Here is a 21,164-nt window from a genome sequence, read left to right on the forward strand (position 1 = left end):
GACACAACTTTCTGAAGTACTGACTCTTAACTCAGAGTTAGATACTTTCTTGAAGTGTTCAGGGAAGCTGGGTAATGTATGTCCTTCTCCAAGGAGACTCAAAGATCTGAGCTGCTGTTTTCTTGTGGAAAAGAAGCAGCAGCTAAACAGATTTCTTTATTTTTGGGTGGCTAAGATCTGAAGAGGCCTGTAGATAATGTAGATGGAGCTGCCCAGGCTGATTTGTCCTTCTGACAGACAATATGCTCTGTTGTGCTTTATGAAAAATACCTTCCTGTGCCAAACAGAGCAGTACTGTTCACATCTACTTGCCAGACATTAAACATTCTCTACCATTTGCTATTTCGTGTCTCCACATGGGGTTGGGTTTCACTTAATTTTTGCCTGATATTTATTTTCTTCCCTCTCCCTGCCATCCACAGATGCAACATTGACACCAAATCAAAGTATCTTACAGCATAGAAAAATGCCTTTGGCGTGCTGTGCCTGTCTTGATTCATAGGAAAGGTTATCGAATTGGTCTGTCTTGTCCTAGTCCTGTAAATTGTTCATTTTCAAGTATTGTGTATGTCCAATGTTAATTTTATTTCTTATGAAGAATAAATCAATATTTGTCCTCAGATGTAACCCCTTTAATTTTTAAGCACCTATATCCCTTTAAAATTAGAGCTGCTGAGTGGATTTTCTGCAGATTGCAGTAGGTTAGGTTCTGGCATAGAATCAAAGCTGCGCTTCAAGTTCCAGGTGATAAATCAAATAAGCTGGCAATGCAGAATTGAGCTTAGTCACCTCAGTGCACTTTTGGCTTGCTTCACGTTGGCAGCTAGATGTTTTTGGCACAGGTTTTGCTGGAGTTTCTAAATCAGGTCAAAGGCTCCCAAAGTCGGGGGAAAAAAGGCAGTCCATTGGTAATGACCCACAGCATGATCATGCAACGAGAGTATTCCTCTAAATGATCTTTGTACAAGTGCATTTAAAAGAATAAAAGGTCAATGCCATCCTTAGTTCCTGGAGTTGATCTGGTTTGTCTACTCTAACAAAAACATGTAAAGCACGCAATATAGATCATGAAATGAAATATTCAAATTCAGCCTTTTGCTCACCTTTTGAAATGCATTGCTAGTGAAATGATGAATAGTGAAACCACACTTGCTTGATTAAGCATTCTGAAGGCACAGGCATGGAATCTTTTTAAGGAGACGTTGGCTGTACCCAACTAAAAGTTAAGCCGTTTATTAATCTCTTCCTTTTTTTAAATTTCTGCCTTCAGAGGATGTGGATGTTGTTGACCATCACTATTTATAGTGTCGCAGAGATTTACAACACAGGAAAAAGGCCCTTCAGCACATCACATCCATGCTGGTCAATCACAACCATTAACTATTGTAATCCCATGTTCTGAAACTTGATCCATAGCCTTGTATGCCTTGGCATCGCAAATGCACATTTAAATACGACTTAAATGTTGTGAGGATTTCTGCCTTGAACACCTGAGCTCCAGATCCCAAAAAGATTTTCCTCACATCCCCTCTAAATCATCTGCCCCAAACCTTAAATCTATGCCTTCTGATCATTGATCCCTTCATTAAGGGTAAACGTCTCTTCCCCGTCTCCCCTATCTGTGCCACTCAAAATTTCATATATCTCTGTCATATCCCCTCTCAATCTCTTTCACTCTCGGGAAAATAATCCCAGTTTGTTCATTCTGTCTTCATAACTACAACTATCCAGCCCAAGCAACATCATGGTAAATCTCCTCTGCACCTTCTCCAGTGCTATCACATCTCTCCTATAATATAGATTCCAGAACTGCCCACAGTCTCCTAGCTGTAGCCTAACAAATGTTTTATACAGTTCCAGCATGACCTCCCTACTCTTTAACTCTGTGTCTCTGGTAATAAAGGCAAGTTTCCCATATACCTACCTACCTTAATCACATTTTCCACCTGTCATGACACCTTAGTCCCTCTGATCCTTGGTGCTTTCCAGAGTCCGATAGTTCGTCCTATATTTTCTTTGCCTTGTATGTCATGCCCAAGTGCATCACCTCACTTTTATCTGGATTGAATTCCATTTGCTATTGATCAGCCCATCTGACTGTCTGTCTATATCCTCTGTAATCGAAGGCTATCCTCCTCACCGTGTTTGTTCTTGGACTGGGTGGTGCTAGTCCTTATCAGAGAACATTTAGGAGACAGTCATGTTGTTCTTGGTCTGGAGTCCCATGTAAGGGGCCACCAGACAGGAATGGCACATTTCCTTCTCAAAAGGACATTAATGGGCCATATTGGTTTTATAACGATTAATATTTTGTTGCCATCATTATGGAGACTAGCTTTCAGTTCCAGTTTCCATACATATTATGAATTGAACTTAAATTCCACAAGCTGCCAAGGTATGATTTAAACCCTGTCACCAGGGATAACTGGTCACTGGATAACGAGTCCAGAGATATTGGTACTATTCCTCCATCTCTCCCAAACTGTAACCCTTGTTTATTTTGGAGTACAGCTTTTTAATAGCATTATTTTATTGCTTAATTTATCCCTTTTACAGGAAGCCTTCTTTGGAAAAAACCTACTTCTTGCAAGTCAACAAAGTAAACTGAGTCTGGATGCTCTTTCTGATGAAGAATTATCTCGGCCATCAAACAGAGCTCTGAATGCAAATATAAGTTTCCTGGATCCTTCCTCTGATCCACTATTGAGTTCAGCCACTCAGGTGGCAACAAAACATCAGGGAGGACAAGGTATGTATAGGCACACAATACTCCGTTATTAGCGTTTCCCATTAAGGAAGTAAAATAACTACATTATGTGCTTTTTGTCATCTGAGAGGCCATACCATGATTCAGAAGACTGACACAAGTTATAATGTTGTCAGGGTACAAACTAAGGTTGAGTTTTGCGCACTTGCTTAATACTTTTCTGCACAGTTATGTGCAGACGAGCTAGGCCTTTACCTCATTGGAATCGCAATTCTGTGTCATCCTAAGAGCAGGAAAGTGAATGTGAGGAATGCCGGATCAGTCATGATGCTATTGAATGGCAGAACAGGCTTGAGGGGCCAAATAGCCAATTCTTGTTCCTGTTTCTTATGGTGTACAATCTCTCCATGATCGCATTGACTTGTGCCTCAGAAGAATCCACTGAGTTTTTGACCCACTACTGCACTTGGAGAATGTCATTTCAGATATCTATTATTCTGTATGGGTTTGTAAGTCTTAAACTTTCTTTTTTGATAATTAATGCATACCTCTCCTCATCTGTAGTAGCTATTTTATCTTTAATTAGTGTCCAAAATTAGCTACTTTAATTCTATGTAATAGCTTGCTTACTCAAGGTTTCCTACAATTAGACTTACTAGCCTGAAAACCAAAATGTTTAACTTTCTTTCATCAAACTCAATCTGCTGATATCCAAAATCTCTGCTTCAAGGGTGGATGCTGGTATTTCCTTAATCACAAGGGCCTCAACGTTCTGCTTGATTTTTTTTATCAGTGCTATTTGAGGTTGTGAACTTCGTCAGCATGAAGTCTTGTAATGTTTTCAGATCAATCTCTTCATTAGCTAGCTCAGCATCTGTATCAGTATGTGTATACAGCTACATGAATTTGTTTAAAGCATTTATCAGCAGGCAGTTATAAATCACAACACCAGGTTATAGTCCAACTGATTTAATTGGAAGTAGTAGCTTTCGGAGTGCCGCTCCTCCTTCAGGTGGTTGTGGAATACACAATTGTAAGACACAGAATTTATAGCAGAAGTTTACAGTGTGACATAACTGAAATTATACATTGAAAAATACCTTGATTGTTTGTTGAGTCTCTCATCAGTTAGAGTGGCCATGCTAGTTTCACTTTTTTCATATGTAAATCATAAAACTTTTTTTAAAAAGTTACATTCTCAGGTTAACTGTAACAATTGGTATCAGCCAGATAAGATGTTAAGATGTTGAAGGTGTTCGCCTCCTGTGTTCCATATCTGTGCCTTAATGTTTAGACTGATTCTAATCGAAAAAGTGCAATAATGTAGTTTAACATGGATTCATGCAGTTTTTGAGCAAAGTACAATGTAACTCTGCAAGTACAAATTCACTCCATAAACGTATGTGTGCATGTGAGTTTGTGTGTGTGTGTATGCATGCGTGTCTCTCTCTGTCTGGGGGGGGGGGGTGGGGGTGAGAGGTGTGTGTGTGTATGAGTGTAAAGCCTCTAAGTCTGTGAGAGGATGCACATGGGAGACAGGCTAACACCTTCAACATCTTAACATCTTATCTGGCTGACACCAATTGTTACAGTTAACCTGAGAATGTAACGTTTTTAAAAAAAAATTGCGATTTACCTATGAAAGAAGTGAAACTATTGTGGTCATTCTAACAGATGAGACACTCAACAAACAATCAAGGTATTTTTCAATGTATAATTTCAGTTACATCACATGGTAAACTTTTGCTATAAATTCTGTGTCTTACAATTGTGCACTCCACAACCACCTGATGAAGGAGCATCGCTCCGAAAGCTAGTGATTTCAAATAAACCTGTTGGACTATAACCTGGTGTTGTATGATTTTTAACTTTGTACACCCCAGTCCAACACCGGCATCTCCAAATCAGCATGCAGGTTTTGTTTAGGTCATTCTGTAATTCCTCAGCTGCGCCATCAGATTCTATTGCATCTGACGTCATTTACTTCACCTTTGCCGTTACACCTTGTAAAGTTTATTTTCTTTCTTATTTGTAGCACTCCATTTATGATTGACTTTCTTTGTTTTCATTTGTTAGGCCTTGAAGTGTATTTAACCTGTATATGTACATTCTGGTCCATTTGTCCTCCGGTTTTTTTTTCCATTGCCAGGGCTTTGTTCAGCTGTTTAAGGAGGTTGCTCATTGAAGCTATCCCCTTCAAAATTAAATGAATATTGCGTTATATTATTGGCTTATCTCCTGTTTAATTATGTCAAAGTTAATCCTGTTGCAGTTATTATCATCCAGGTGTACTCATTATCAGAATGTTACCTCTATCATTGGTTATTGTTATACCAAGGTGTTAAGTTGTTGCATATATTAGTCAACTATTTCGAACATGATCAGTTGCATTGACTGGATCAGATTTAAAAAATTGCTTGAGCATTCAGTACTGCAGTTGTTAGGATGTTCCCAGGTTATGCTGGAGTCATCAAGTTTCTATTTGGACGTAATCTTTCTCTTTATACTTTCTTGACTGTAGTGCAAGCTGCACCTCTGCTTCATTTTGCCTTAATGATTAAAACAAATACCTCACTGAAATATCTAAAAGTGTTGAACTTCCTGACTATTTACATAGCCAGCTATAATTACAAATGTTAATGAACTGAGCAACTGAACTCGGCCTTGGTATTCTTATTGGTTGAAGTAGTAATGTTGGTCAGGATTCAAGGACATTATATACCTTGCTTTAATTAATATCATATGATCTTCTGCATCCAGCTGAAGGGGTGCAATGTCAGGCAATGACCGTTTCCAATAAGAGACAATCTAATCACCATACCTTGACATTCAATTGTGTTACCATCACTGAATTCCCCCCTGTCAAAATCCTTGGGATGACCATTAACTTGACTCAACACATGCGCAATGCCTACAAATATCAAGAATGTGATGTAATAATCCCCACTTGCCTGGATGCTGTAGCTCCAACAACACTCAAGAAGCTTGATACCATCTAGAAAAAGTAGCCCATTCCTTCCATCTCTGACACTCAGTAGCTACGTTGTATGCCACCTACATGATGCGCTGCTGAAATTTACCAAAGATCCTCAGACAGAGCCTTCCAAACCCATGACCACTTCTATCTAGAAGGGCAAGAGCAGCTGATATGTGAGAACACCACTGTCTGCAAGTTCACCTCTAAGCCACTCACCATCCTGACTTGCAAATATATCGCTATTCCTTCACTGTCACTTGGTCAAAATTGAGGAATTCCCTTCCGAAGATCTTTGTGGTCAATTCGCAGCATGTGGACTGTTTTCGTTTAAGAAGGCAGCTTACCACCACCGTCTCGACGGCAACTAGGAACAGGCAATAAAAGCTGGCAGCATGTGATGTCCATGTTTAAATTTTTAAAAAAGTGCTAGTGCATGCTAAACTGAGAAGTTTGCTTTGATTTTCTACAGGTAACAGTGAAGACCCTTTAGCTGATCTCTCAGAAGTCCTAACCACAGAAGATGATATCCTTGGAATACTCTCTGATGAATTGGACAAAACAGGAGATGAGACTGGTACGTTGTGTGCAGTGTTGCAGAGTTCATGAAGTCTTTGTAGTGGCAAAATGGCTTCCTGTGAAGTTTGAGCATGCAAATTTACATAAATTCTGTGCTTTGTTCTAGTTCTTATTTGTCGTAAAATGCATTTGTCTCTGAACAGTAGCTGTTTGAGTATTTTTCCCCAAAATTTCTTTTTGCAGTAAATTGCTTTCCTGCTTGATGCAATTCTGTGAAGACATTAACAATCAATGATTATGCTGCTTTATTCTCTACTGCCCAAAAACTGTAGCATGCTCTTCAGTTGGGTATACTGTGTGTGCTTCTTTCGTTTTTGTTTGGTCTTTATTTCCCAGTTATTCATCCATTTTATCTGGTTTGGGTCCCGTAGGTCTTGATTTATGCACTTTCCAGGTCGAGAATTCACCTTCTCCATTTGGTAAGACTAAATGGTGGATAGCAGTAGTCCCATGTCTGGTGCTTTTTGTCTTTATCCAAAGCGAGTGTGCATGCCTCTGTGTGTGTTTTTGAGAATCTCCTTATCAAAGCTCTGTCTGTTTGTTCTGTAGCACTAACAAATTATACCATGGCTAACTTGTTTGCTTCAAATATTAGCACACGAGTGACTAAACTGTATTTTCTATGGGCTTTAGAAAATAGAATAACTCTGAATTCAAGCAGTTTTGTTGATTATATTGATCTTGAACCATGATCATAATATTAATTTGAAAACATAGCCCAGATGGATGGAGCTGTGGAATTGGTGGTTCATTTCTATGGCCTGTTTTAGCAACTTGGAAAGGAAAAGAGCAAATTTATAACAGTCGTCTACATGGAATGTGACGAAGCATTCTAAGTCTTCAACCAAATAAACCTATACCTGGGTTGAGTAGATTTGAGATTTAAAAATGCATTGGATAGGGGCAGCTTATTACTTCGGAGATTAAAGCTAACATTTCAAAATTGGTTCCGGGACCACACGACAGATCTTACTTTGTAAACAAAGAAAAAAAATGCTCATGTGCAAGAGTCAGGGGGCAGAGATGAGTGTCATGGCTGCCAGGGATGCTGAAAGGTCTGAAGGTGGATAAATCACCCAGGGTTCTGAACGTGATAGCTGAGGAGATCATAGAGGCATTGGTGGTGATCTTTCAAAAATCACTGAGTCAGGGAGGTTCCCAGAGGCCTGGTAAATGGCTAAAGTAACACCCTTGAGATGGGAAGGAGACAGATGATAGGAAATTACAAAGTGCTTAGCCTGACCTCAGTTGTTAGTTAGATTTTAGAGTCCTCTATTAAGGATGAGATTTTAGCTTACTAGGAGTGCATGGTAAAATAGGGCTGAGTCAGCACAGTTTTGGTTGCTGTGGGGCGGGGAGGGTGTCATGCCTGACCAATCTGTTAGAATTCTTTGAGGTGGTAATGAACAAGTTAGATAAAGGAGAGCCGGTCAACAGGATCTATTTGGATTTCCAGAAAGCCTTTGATAAGGTGCCAAACAGGCAGCTGCTAAATAAGATATAAGCCCATGGTGTTTGGGGCAAGTTACTGGCATGGAAGATTGGCTAGCTGGCAGAATGCAGTCTGAAATAAAGGGATCTATTTCAAGCTGGCAGCGGTTACTAATGGAGTTCAGCATGGGTCATGTTGAGACCACAACAATTCATATTCTGCAATAATGGTCTGAGCAAAAGAACTGAGGACATTGTTGCTAGGTTTGCAGGTGACACAGGTAGATGGAGGGACAGTTCGTGTTGAGGATATGGCGAGGTTGCAGAAGGACTTGGACAGGCTAGGAGAGTGGGCAAAGAAGTGGAAGATATCATGGGAAAGTGTGAGGTTATGCATTTTGGTAGGAAGATTGGAGATGTCTGTTTTCTAAATGAGAAAGGCTTTGGAAATCAGAATCACAAAGGGACATGGGAGTCCTAGTTCAGGACTCTCTTAACCTTAACATGCTGGCTCATTTGGCAGTTAAGGCAAATACAATGTTAACATTTATCTCAAAAGTGCTAAAATACAAGAGTAATGCTGAGGCTGTACAAGGTTCTGGTCAGACGCATTTGAAATATTGAGAGTACTTTGGATTCCCTCCAATGCCAGCCAGCACATTCTGCCTTAGATGTAGGGCCCTAGAGGAGGTTTTCAAGAATAATGTTAGGATGAAGAGCTTGTCAAATGAGGAACGATTGAGGACTCCAGGTCAGTACTTGGAGTTTAGAAGGATATGGGGGAAACTTACTGAAACTTACAGAATATTGAGAGGGTTCATTTATAGAGTCATAGAGATGTACTGAAAATGTGTTGCTGGAAAAGTGCAGCAGATCAGGCAGCATCCAGGGAGCAGGAGAGTTGACGTTTCCGGCATGAGCCCTTCTTCCTCATTCCTGAAGACTCTCCTGCTCCTTGGATGCTGCCTGACCTGATGCACTTTTCCAGCAACACATTTTCAGCTCTGATCTCCAGCATCTGCAGTCCTCACTTTCTCCTCATAGAAATGTACAGCAAGGAAACAGACCCTTCGGTCCAACACGTCCATGCCGACCAGATATCCCAACCCAATCTAGTTCCACCTGTCAGCACCTGGCCCATATCCCTCCAAACTCTTCCTATTCAAGAGAGACTAGGATCAAAGGGCACGGCCTTAGGGTGAAGGGACAACCCTTTAGAACTGAGATGTGGAACTTCTTCGACTAGAGGATGGCAAATCTGTGAAACTCATTGCTGTGGAGGCCAAGTCGTTGAGTACTTAAGACAGAGATAGATATGTTCTTGATTAGTATGGGGATCAAAGGTTATGGGGTGAAAGCAGGAGAATGGGGTTGAGAAACATATCTGCTATGATCAAATGGTGGAGCAGACACTAAGCTGAATGACCTAATTCGGCTCCTATATCTTATGGTCTGAATCAGCTGCAAATTCGAAGGATTAAGAGATATGCCAGGAATTGTGAATCTCGAGAACTTGTTGGTCACCATTTACTTTTCAGAAACTATCTCACCTTTTATTCTTCAATTTGTTTTGAAGAATTTTGCTAATTTTCATGTTAGGTGCATATTAAACTTACTGCAGAAACTGGTGATTCAAGAGTATTAACTACAGAGGAACCGCAATTATCCAAACAAAATATTCAGTTAATTGATTCAACACCTTTCCTCTGCGACTCAAGAGTTTTCTGAAGTTTCCTTGCTCCTCGCTCTGCCGCCTTGCTCCCTTTCTCCGTCTCAGGGTTTGTCTCTGAGCAGACACACATTTGTGTGTAAGGAACCCCAGCATTGCTGAAGCCTCTTCTTCCCGCGCGCCCCCCCCCCCCCCACCGTCCCCAATCAGTTCATTGGGACTGACACAGCAAGCACTTCCTAAGTCCACTCCCCGTTCAGGAGACTCGGCAGCAGCACACAGTGAGTGAGCCCCCATCCGTCTCAACCTCCGCCATTCCAACCTCGCCTCCCCTGCCTTCCCCATCCCCAGCAACAGGACTACGCCGCTGCCTTTGGGGGTGAGTCTCAAAATAGTACATGCACGTACACACACAACCCTCCACACAATGTACTACTGCAACTTTTTGAGAATTCCCCACTCTGTCCTGTATAGGACAATGTTGGAGAGATTATCTGGGAAAGGGGAGGGTTTAGGGTACACCCCTGTGTATAACTCTAGGGAAAGGAGAGGGAGATTGAGACAGAGATCGATCGTTTGGAGACAGTGCCTGGGCTCTCATCGATGTCCAGGTCTGTTCTCGGCAGCATTTCAGAAAGCCGAATTCACTTTTAATCATTGTAAACAAAAGATGCGATCAGTGATGGAAGCACCTTTTTGGTGTAATGTTTCTATCAGTACCTTGACCTTCGTCGGATGACCTGAAATTCGGACAATTGATATTCGGATAATCGAAGTTCCATGTGATAATTCTTAACTTGCCTGATGGAGAAAGGGCTGAAAATGTGTTGCTGGTTAAAGCACAGCAGGTTAGGCAGCATCTAAGGAACAGGAAATTCGACGTTTCGGGCCAGAGCCCTTCATTCCTGATGAAGGGCTCTGGCCCGAAACGTCGAATTTCCTGTTCCTTGGATGCTGCCTAACCTGCTGTGCTTTAACCAGCAACACATTTTCAGCTCTGATCTCCAGCATCTGCAGACCTCACTTTTTACTGATGGAGAAAGGGAACAATTTAACATCCATAGACTATGTATGTGTTAATTATGGGCGATTAGACCCCTTTTTTGTTTAGCTGTTTGAAAAGCCAGATATTCTTTTGGTTGTACTTTAACCCCACATTTCTGACCTTTGAACATGTGGTGCGGAGTATTAGTTGGTGAAAGGTGGTCGCAAATCAAAGGACTTTCTTGGGCTTGACTACAGTAGTTATCAACTAGTCTGGGCAGTGGGTGTGGAGGGGCAAGTCATAATTTCCAACTGCTGCCTCTGTTCGGAAGCTATGTTTGTGTTCCAGTGCCCTGAGAGAAGGAATATGTGATGCCACCAATACTTTCTTCACAGCTTTTAGAAATGGGCCTGGTAAACAGTGCTTGTAATTTCTTCTTTGAACTGGTGACACAAGTGATTGGGTGTTTTAATATCATTTTTTAAAAAAAACTATTTAAACTGTTTAACCTTGTTAATGTACGTGGTGAATTGTTTTGAGATTTCATAAATTTTAAATTTAGATTTTTCTTCCTTTATTTCTTTTTTGTTTCCCATTGAATCCATTTTTCTTTACCAAGAATTATTTAGTTAAGATTCACACAATACCAGGTTATAGCCTACAGATTGTTTGTTTTATGAACAAAATGGAAAGTATCTGCAAATGCAAATTCACCTCATAGACTTGTGTGTGCATGCACTTGTGTGAGGATGTGGAAATTCTGTGTCCTGTGATCCTGCCCCACCTGATGAAGGAGCAGTGCTCTGAAAGCTTGTACTTCCAATAAAACCTGTTGGACTATAACCAGGTATTGTGTGATTTTTAACTTTGTCCACCCCAGTCCAACACTGGCACCTCCACATTGAGTTCTTTAGACCAAGAAAGCTACATTCGTTCCAACAATCAAATGTAATGATAAGAAGTAGGCAAACTTCTGTAGGATGAAGGGACTGGGGGCGTTCTAGCCAAGTTTGCCAATGATACGAAGTTAGGTGGACAGGCCGGTAGTACTGAGGAAGTGGGGAGGCTGCAGAAGTATCTAGACAGGTTGGGAGAGTGGTCCAGGAAATGGCTGATGGAATTCAACGTGAGCAAATGCGAGGTCTTGCACTTTGGAAAAAAGAATAAAAGCGTAGACTACTTTCTAAACGGTGAGAAAATTCGTAAAGCCAAAATACAAAGGGATCTGGGAGTGCTAGTCGAGGATTCTCTAAAGGTAAACATGCAGGTTGAGTCCGTGATTAAGAAAGCGAATGCAATGTTGTCATTTATCTCAAGAGGATTGGAATATAAAAGCACCGTTGTGCTACTGAGACTTTATAAAGCTCTGGTTAGGCCCCATTTGGAGTACTGTGTCCAGTTTTGGTCCCCACACCTCAGGAAGGACATACTGGCACTGGAACGTGTCCAGTGGAGATTCACACGGATGATCCCTGGAATGATAGGTCTAACATACGAGGAATGGCTGAGGATCCTGGGATTGTATTCATTGGAATTTAGAAGATTAAGGGGAGATCTAATAGAAACTTACAAGATAATACATGGCTTGGAAAGGGTGGACTGAAATTGTTTCCGTTAGGCGAGGAGACTCGGACCCATGGACACAGCCTTAGAAGTAGAGGGGGTCAATTCAGAACAGAAATGCGGAGACATTTCTTCAGCCAGAGAGTGGTGGGCCTGTGGAATTCATTGCCGCAGAGTGCAGTGGAGGCCGGGACGCTAAATGTCTTCAAGGCAGAGATTGATAAATTCTTGATGTCACAAGGAATTAAGGACTACGGAGAGAGTGCTGGTAAGTGGAGTAGAAGTGCCCATCAGCCATGATTGAATAGTGGAGTGGATTCGTTGGGCCGAATGGCCTTACTTCCACTCCTATGTCTTATGATCTTATGTTTATATACAGTCAATTCTTCTATAATGCAATGGTTGCATTCTTGTGCAACCCTGCGTTACAGAAAAGCCATGCTTTAAAAACAGCACTAAAAGTGTCGACACTGTAATCGCGTTACAGGCAACATACGTTTTAAAAGTTCACGTGATAGAAATAGTGTCCCCAATTCATCAGTCATGTTTCAGCATAATCACATTAATGAAATGTGCAATATAGCAGAACGATCTGTATGCAAAAATGAAAAGTCACCAGATTCAAAACGTTAATTCTGTTTTCTCTTCACAGGTGCTGCCAGACCTGCTGAGTTTCATCAGCAATTTCTGTTTAAACATGCAGAATGTATTTTTCACCCCACTTGCAATTTCTTTTTTCTATATCCTTTTCCTTTTATTTCTTATTTGCAATCATCTCTGCAACAAACCAAATTCCTTGAAAGTGGGGTATCTCATGTTGAACCTTCATCTGTTTCTTTATCAGTCCTTAAATTTCATTGAGGGAGTACATTATTGGTCCTGTTTCCAATTGGGTTCCCATTGTTGCCCTCATGCTACTATTGTCTCATAGCAAATTATACACAAAGCATTTTTGAGTTGAGTGGTACGTAATTATTAAAAGTATCCAACATGAGATACCCCACTTGCAAAAGATTTGCCTAGTTGCAGCGATTACTACAAATAAGACATCTAAATAAAAGAAGAAGGATGTAGAAGAAAAATGAAAGTGGGGTAAAAGATAGATTCTGCATGTTTAAGCAGAAATTGCTGGTGAAACTCTGGTCTGGCAGCATCTGTATAAAGAAAGCAGAATTAACATTTTGAGTCTCATGACTCTTTATTTATGTAAGTGTAAGTATATTTGTCTACTTCTTATCATTGCATCTGATTATTGCAAAGAATGTTGCTTTTTTGGTCTGAAGAATTCTTGGTTCTCAGTACACGTGCCATAATGCCAACAAATCAGCTGGTGAAAATAAAGTCATGGCAGGAAGAGACTCAATGTTTATTAAAGAACTATAATTTTTCAGTCTGATCATTTGCATATAATTCTTGGCCCTATTTGTTGTTCTGGTTGCCATCTAAAGTTAGATAACTTTAAAAAAACAATTTAGTGAATCAACAACATGCAAGTACTAACATGTAAATCAATTTAAGATAAAAACAAATAATCAATATTTCCATTGTGGTGCATCAAAACTTCTGATATCCTGACTTGAAAGTGTAGGCAGATCACCATCCCTCACTTCAGATTGAATTCTACCTGCCATACTTTTACTCACTTAATCTGTCCATGTCTCTTTATAACATGGTACTCCAACCCACACAACCTATTGTCTTCGTAACAAAATGTTTCCAGAAATGTTGTCTATATAATTCCCTGTACTCAGCTCTTGCTTCTTCCTGCCCAACAGCCGTCAGCAAACTATGCATCTGTCCAGTTCTGGTCTCATCTATCCCAGTTTCTTAACTTCTTCGTTGTTGGCCATGTCTTCAGCCCTATACAACATAAATTTTGTGACCTCTTTTGAGTTTTCTTAGAAAAACAACCTTGCATTTATCAATTCATCTCGATGTCGATCACCCTAAATATTGTGAGGCCCAATATTCTAGCATATCAGGTAACTAGAGTTGTAATGAGTGTTTTGAACGAAAGCTAAATATTGCAGATACTGGAAATATGAAAGAAAATGGCTGAGAGGAAATTTAATTGGTGTTCTCAAAATCACAAGAGGGCTGAATAGAGTAGACAGGCAAATGTTGTTCCCACTTGTAAGAACAAAAATGAGAGGATCTTGACCTCAAATGATGTACAAAAGAAACGAGTGATGCAAGAAAAAAAACATTTTCAGACAATGAATAGTTAGGGTATGGAATGCACTGACTGGAAATGTGGAGGTAGGTTAATTTGAGTCAATCAAGAGAGCATTGAATGATTATTTAGATTGAAATAGTTTACAAGAGTATGGGGGGAAAAACAGAAGATTGGCACGAGGTAATGATGCTTGTGTGAAGAGCCAGTTCAGCCACAATGGGTTAAATGACCTCTTTTATGAGTGTAACAATTCTATAGTTCTGAGTTTAAGAAGACACTGTAAATATTGAGGTCTTGGCAGAAATTGTTGAGGGAAAACATGATGTGACCTTTTCATCAGAATTGGGAAACGTTAGAAATGTAATAGATTTTGACCTGATAAAAAAAAGAGGTTGGGGAATGAAAGAAGGTCTATGACAGGATGGAGGGAAGGATAGAGTAAATGACAAAATATTTCATGATACAAGATCAATGCCGGTGAGCATGGAACAAGCAAAGAAATGAAAGATGAGAGTGGCAGGGCAGAGAGCTCAGCATAGTGACGAGTACAATTCATTAAGGTGGGGAACATGGGGAGAAGAAGCTGAGGTGTTTTAAAGAACAGATCATTCAGGGTCAGAGAGAGAGGAGGCACGATGAATTTGTAGCAAGAATTGAAATTGGAAGAAGGAATTGAGAAGAATAATAATAAGTATTGGTACCCATTCGTTGTTGACATGTGGAATCCTTCATATCAGAAAGGAAGATTGTGTTTTTGTTAAAAGTGCTGGATGACGCAGTGGATGAAATTAAAGGACCAGGGACTGCTTCAAGTTAGAGTGCATCTGTGTTGCCGAAGAGGGAAGGGTCTATAGTATGTCTATGGTAATGCTGAATATGGACAATGTCTATGGATTTCCAAATGTGGTGAAAACATGGTTTGCAGGGCAATGGAATGCTGAATATCTAGGACATTTGTAATTTTGAATCTGAAATACAGTGCCGATGGAATAAATTGGAGCCAGCAGCTGTTGCTAAGGAAACAGATGCGACTGTGAAAGCAAATTTTGGCGTATACGTCATCAAATGCAGGAAAGGAAATTGAAGACAATAAAAGATAACAACATTGATGGAATTTCCTGTTATCTCCTCTGAGACAGCAGTAGAACTTATTTCAAAATGGGGGCATTCCTAGAAGAGCAATGCTAGTTTCTTAAATTCAAATACAGAGGCAGAAAATTGCAGTTCCTGGAAATTTGAAATAAAAACAAAAAAAAAGTTGGAAATGCTCAACAGTCAAAAGGAGTGGTAATAGGACAAATAATGAAATAAAAACTGCCTAGGGGAGGTTTTTCCTCTAGAATTTACAAGGTTAAGGGATGATCTGATTTAAGTCTTCAAAAAATTAACGCTAATGGAAAGGATTGATAAACTATCCCCACTGAGTGGGGATTCTAGAACTAGGGGCCATAGTCTGAGGATTAGGGTCAGACCATTCCGGAGAGATGTTAGGAAGCAGTTTTACACACACAAGGTGATAAATATTTTGAATATTCTTCCATAAATGACAGTGGGTGCAGGATCTGTTATGAAGGGCCATTTGGCATTTTGCTAGATTGAAAGACTGAATAAAAGTACAAATAATATTGCTGTAGGCAATCTTGCCAATAAAACTTAAGTCTGTAATACGGAACACAATTATTGAATATTTAAAAAATAGCAAGATTCCTAAAAGGAATTTGTGCTTGTCCAAATTTGACACATTCCTTAAAAAAACTAACTCAGAATATTGTTTAATTGACATACATTATCATCAGCCATTCTTAAAACAGCCCCTAAATAGACATTTGAAAACAAGTTAAAGGGTGTGAAAGTGCGATTAGACTTGACAACTTGTGAAGAAAAGTAGCAACAATGTAATGAGTCATTGAACATTACAACACAGACCTGTTGCTTGTCTATCTTATTCCTGTGCTTTTTATATTTTTAGCTGTTGTGGTAGATGTGGCACTTCTAGCTGAGTGACATTTTGCACTGGACTTTTGCAGTTCAGGATATTCAAAATGAATTTACTGGTGATAAATTTAAAAACTCCGATTTTAGAAGATATGATGAATGACCACTGCCGCCACCTTCAAACACAGATTTGCTATATATTTATTGATTTATATCAAAATAACACAACCAACTTCTTGTTTAGCTGGACTGGATATTGGCCCCATTACAGAGGATCCATCTGCGGTTTCCCAGTCAGGTGGAGGCCAAGGTTCACGACCTTTGACCGAGGAACAACTAGACCGAATACTTAGCCCTGATCTTGAGAAAATCGTTTCAGATGGTGAGATGCATCTCTCATGCTTTCCAGTGTGTTTATTTTGTGTCAGGTTGTGGAACGGATTTCTGGTAAATGACTGAAAATGTGATTTTATTGTACAGGTACAATTCTAAGTAAGCTGTACAAAATTCCAGGTATTCATTTTCAAATATTAAAGTAATTTAATTAATTATCGATGTATCACCAAAGTTTAATTCATACTAACATTATTACTGTTCTTTTTCCAAATCAAGAGCTGGAGGGAAAGGAAGTGGAAGATCTATTCACAGCTGTGCTAAGTCCTTCAGCTAACCAGGCACCTCCGCCACCACCACCACCACCTTTGCCTCCTTTGCCTCCACATGAACATGGTACAGTCTAACTATGTAATGTAATGCCAGTTTTCATTGTCTTTGGGCTGTTAACAGTTCCAATTGTTTTTCATATTGTGATCTACTGCACTTTAAGTAAAAATGTTTCTAGATATTGGCAAAATTGTACTAACTGCATGTTTCATTCCGATTCTAATACACTTCAGTCTGTTTTTCTCCCAACAAAAGTGATGTGTTGATAATGGCAGTGATATTTAAACACTGTAAAACCTGAAATGTTTATGATATGATTTTCTTGCTATTATACCCCACACACGGTCAAACTGCGGTCGGGTCCCACATTAATGGATTCAACCTGAACTTTCAAAGAAGCAATCAAAATTACAATTGTCCAGTTTACTGTAATAGGTAAAGTTTAGATTAAATAAATTAAAACTCCAGTTTAATGAGGAATTTATGAGCCATCAGTTATTTAAGTATATCTCTTCTGTAGAATTTAGTTTTACATTTCCAAAAGAAGTGAAAATAATGAAATGTCACTCTTGTTCATAAAATTTGGTATCTAATTTATACTAGACAGACAGGAGTTTGGAAGAACACAGCAAACCAGGCAGCATCAGGAGGTGGAAAAGTCGACGTTTCGGGTGTAACCCTTCTTCACGACGTTGCCCTTCCAGCCTCCTGCCTGTCTACTTTGGATTCCAGCATCTGCAGTTTTTTTTTTGTCTGTCTAATTTTTACTGCAATTTATTGAATTTGGAGATTGATTCTCAGCATAAGTTAAGCAAGTGCTAAATGTAGCATTCATTATTTTGAGTAGATCATCTTAACTGGGTGTGCTGGTACTAAAATGTCTCTGTAATAAGAACAGCAAGCTACTGGTAGTGATCTGAAACATGCTGCATATCATCAAAGTTTGAACAAAAGCTGAACTCTGTCAGTGCAAATTTTACCTCATTCAAGAGGAATGAGATTAAAAATGACAAATTACTGCATGGGTACAAATCAAGGTGTGCTTTGAAACATGGAGTTTGAAAAGATTGCAAATAGCACAAATGAATTGGCATTCTTTAGGTTTCATATATTCCACTGAGGTTGAAAGAACGAAAGTAGTATTATTGTATTTACTTGACTGATCATAATTTTATATGCCATGCAAATAACTTAATGCCTTATATTTCCTTTTTTTATTCATGAGATGAGATATTGAACAAATTAAATAGGAACAGAAGTAGGCTATTTGAGTCAACTCCACCATTCAATAAGGTTATGGCTGATCTGTTTGTGTTTCAAATTCCACATTGCCATCTGCTCCCAACAACTCTTGATAACGTTGACTAACAATAATTTATCCACTTTTTATATTAATAAATATCCTGCCTTGACTGTCTTCCAACGCAGAGTGTACCAAAGTTGTGTAACTCTGAGACGAAACTTTTCTCCTCACCTAAAAGAATGGTGCCTAGCTCTTGACTGATTGACAAGGGGGAATATATTTTCCATGTCCACCTCATCAAGACAATTTAAGATCTTTAATCAAGTTGATCCTTACTCTTAAACCCCAGCACAATTAAGCCTAAACAGTCCTCAAGATGACCTACTCATTCCAGGTAATCTAGTAAAGTTCCTCTGAAACCTCTTCAGTGAGTTTACATCTTTCTGTAACATAAGGAGATCAAAACTGCACACAATATTTGAGATTTTGTCAGTTCAAAGCCCTACATAACATGAAGCATAACATTCTAATTTATATTTTTAATTCCTCTCATAATAAAAAGATAGCATCCCTGTACATCTCAGAATTCTGTAGTCATTCTCTATTTAAGTGATACTATGCTTTCTCATTCTCATTTTCCTATATTATACTCCATCCACTAGATTTGTCCCTGCTCACTCAACTAATCTATATATTTCTGTAATTTACTTTTGTAACTACATGTCATCTGCAAAATTAGCTACCACACCTTCGTTCACCACTTCTCAGTCATTAATGCAAATTTGAAAAACTTGAGACTCCTGCACAGAACCCTGTGTATCTCTACCTATCACCTGCCAACCAGATAATGACGTATTTATACATATTTTCTAGTTTATGCCCGCAGCCTAGCTTATATCCTTACTGATATGTTACCCTTATGCTACAGCTTTTATTTTCTGCAGTAGTCTTTGATGTGGCACCTTAATATTTGCAAACTCCCTTATCCACTGGGAGAAGTGACAACTGCAGATGCTGGAGATCAGAGCTTAAAAATGTGTTGCTGGAAAAGCGCAACAGGTCAGGCAGCATCAAAGGAGCAGGAGAATCGACGTTTCGGGCATAAGCCCTTCTTCAGGAATGGTCGTTTATCCTCTTATCCACTGCACAAGTTGTTTTTTCAAAACTCCCAATGAATTGATTAAATGTGATATTTCTTTGTTGAAACCATGCTTACTGTTCCCAATTTTTTTGAGTTTTTTTCTAAATGTGCACCTATGACTCTATAATGTCTTTAATGATCATTCAAATATGTTTCACATGACAGACATCAAGCGAACTGGCAAAATAAGCATAGAAAAACATAGAACATAGAAAAATACAGCACAGTACAGGCCCTTCGGCCCTCGATGTTGCGCCGACCGATGCTTACCTAACCTACACTAGCCCAATAACCTCCATATGCTTATCCAATGCCCGCTTAAATGACCATAAAGAGGGAGAGTCCACCACTGCTACTGGCAGGGCATTCCATGAACACTCAACCCGCTGAGTAAAGAGACTATTGGACTTCAGAATGTGGCAATTAACCACCTTCTTGAGAATTTGCTGCACTTGTGCCACTTCCCAAGTAAATTGTCCCCATTTTTTTCCACTAGCAAAATGCATAAATTAGTTATCCATCTCATTGATAATTGCAGGGCCTTGCTTTGTGCAGCATGTTTGGCTACCAAACCTGCTAAAGAATACCGAATGCATTTTGCTAAGCAATTCATTGACCTCAATGCACTTTGGAATATTCTATTCTTAAAAGATATTACATAATCACCAATTTTTTTTTCCTTTGTTTTTGCCTACATAACAGTTAAAAGAAAAATCTGTTGTAAATTGCTTTAGGATTTTGAGTTCAATTCACTATGGAAATACATTAATACTAGCTTAACAGTTAATACATTCTCTTTCACCTACTCCTATCATGAAGGTGATGGTGGATTTGCCAGGATGCCAGCAATCAATGGTGTAATGGGGCCACATCCACAGCAGCAGACATCTTTAGCACCTGGAGGTGGACGATGCCTCACAAGTTCTTATTCTTCTATCCCTCAGTCATCATTCCCTGATAACAGGTGAGTATGCAACATTATGGCTTGCTCAGTACCATTACAGCAAATGTATTTTAACATGGTAAAATTTTTTTAAATTGTAAGAAATGGATTTCATTGAAAATAATTGCTTTCTTCCTTTTAAAACTAGATTATTTTAATTTATGTTCCATTATAGAAACCTAGCTTATAAAATGGCTATTTCTCCGTACTACAAAAACATGATTTGCACTAAAAAAACAGAGGATAATTGATTCATCCTACCCCCCCACAAATCTACAAACTTAAGCATTCATTCCCTCTTCCACCAATGCACAATGGCAGCAGTATGTGCCATCAGTAAGATATTCTGCAACAACTCTCAAAATCTCCTGCAAAATTACCTTTGAAATTAGCAACTTTCACCACATAGAAAAATGAGGGCAGCAGATTCAAGATATTGCTGCCACTTGCAAGATCCCCTCCAAACCACATACTGTTCTGACTTGGAGCTGTATCTTTCACTGTTACTGGGTCAATATCCTGCAACTCCCTTCCCAGCAGTGCTGTGGTGTAACTTGAACCAGATGGACCACAGAAGTTGGCTCACCATTGCCTCCTCTTGGGCATGTAGGGATAAGCAACAAATGGTAGCCTTTCTAGTGAGATGCCCATATCCCTTGAAATAATAAAAAGGAAAATACCATATAACAAATCAGTGTTACTATCTGAATAACAGCTGTTTCACAACTTGGACTCAGGCCATTTGCAAACATTTCAACTTTTAAAAATTGCAACTATCCAGTGCAGTGCACCCTATAGCCAGAATTGATCAGATTCTGATTTGCACGTTGTGTTCTCAGTATCAATACATTTTCATTGGAAGGGAGTGGAATTTACAACAGAATTATCACCTTCAGTTGTGCACACCACTTGTAACTATAAAATGCCGTTAAGTCTTAAATATAATATAAATGTACATACACTTGGAAGGCTATAGACCAAGAGCTAGACAGTAGGATTAGGCTGTCTTTGGTCAGCACAAACACACAACCTCCTGTTGTGCTTTAGTTTATGCCTAGATGAAGCTTTGGGTGAAAAAGGAGAGCTTTCTCATAAAAGATGTAATTTTCATCGAAATAAGAAATATCTTGTATTTGATGTATTCTAGACTTTTTT

The 21,164-nt window shown here is 39.3% G+C and overlaps 1 protein-coding gene across 5 annotated transcripts in view; it reads left to right on the forward strand.

Annotated features, from left to right (window-relative positions):
• Nucleotides 1–21,164, forward strand: part of kmt2ca (lysine (K)-specific methyltransferase 2Ca) — a 590,636-nt gene that overhangs the window by 471,027 nt on the left and 98,445 nt on the right. For all 5 annotated transcript variants that reach the window (XM_060825139.1, XM_060825142.1, XM_060825140.1 and 2 more), the window contains 6 exons: nt 2,557–2,749; nt 6,154–6,258; nt 16,264–16,401; nt 16,500–16,532; nt 16,632–16,748; nt 19,886–20,030. In XM_060825139.1, the coding sequence (XP_060681122.1) occupies nt 2,557–2,749; nt 6,154–6,258; nt 16,264–16,401; nt 16,500–16,532; nt 16,632–16,748; nt 19,886–20,030 (731 nt within the window). The remainder of the gene's footprint in view (nt 1–2,556; nt 2,750–6,153; nt 6,259–16,263; nt 16,402–16,499; nt 16,533–16,631; nt 16,749–19,885; nt 20,031–21,164) is intronic.

The sequence above is a fragment of the Hemiscyllium ocellatum genome, chromosome 5 (assembly GCF_020745735.1).
Source record: "Hemiscyllium ocellatum isolate sHemOce1 chromosome 5, sHemOce1.pat.X.cur, whole genome shotgun sequence".
Classification (NCBI taxonomy): domain Eukaryota; kingdom Metazoa; phylum Chordata; class Chondrichthyes; order Orectolobiformes; family Hemiscylliidae; genus Hemiscyllium; species Hemiscyllium ocellatum.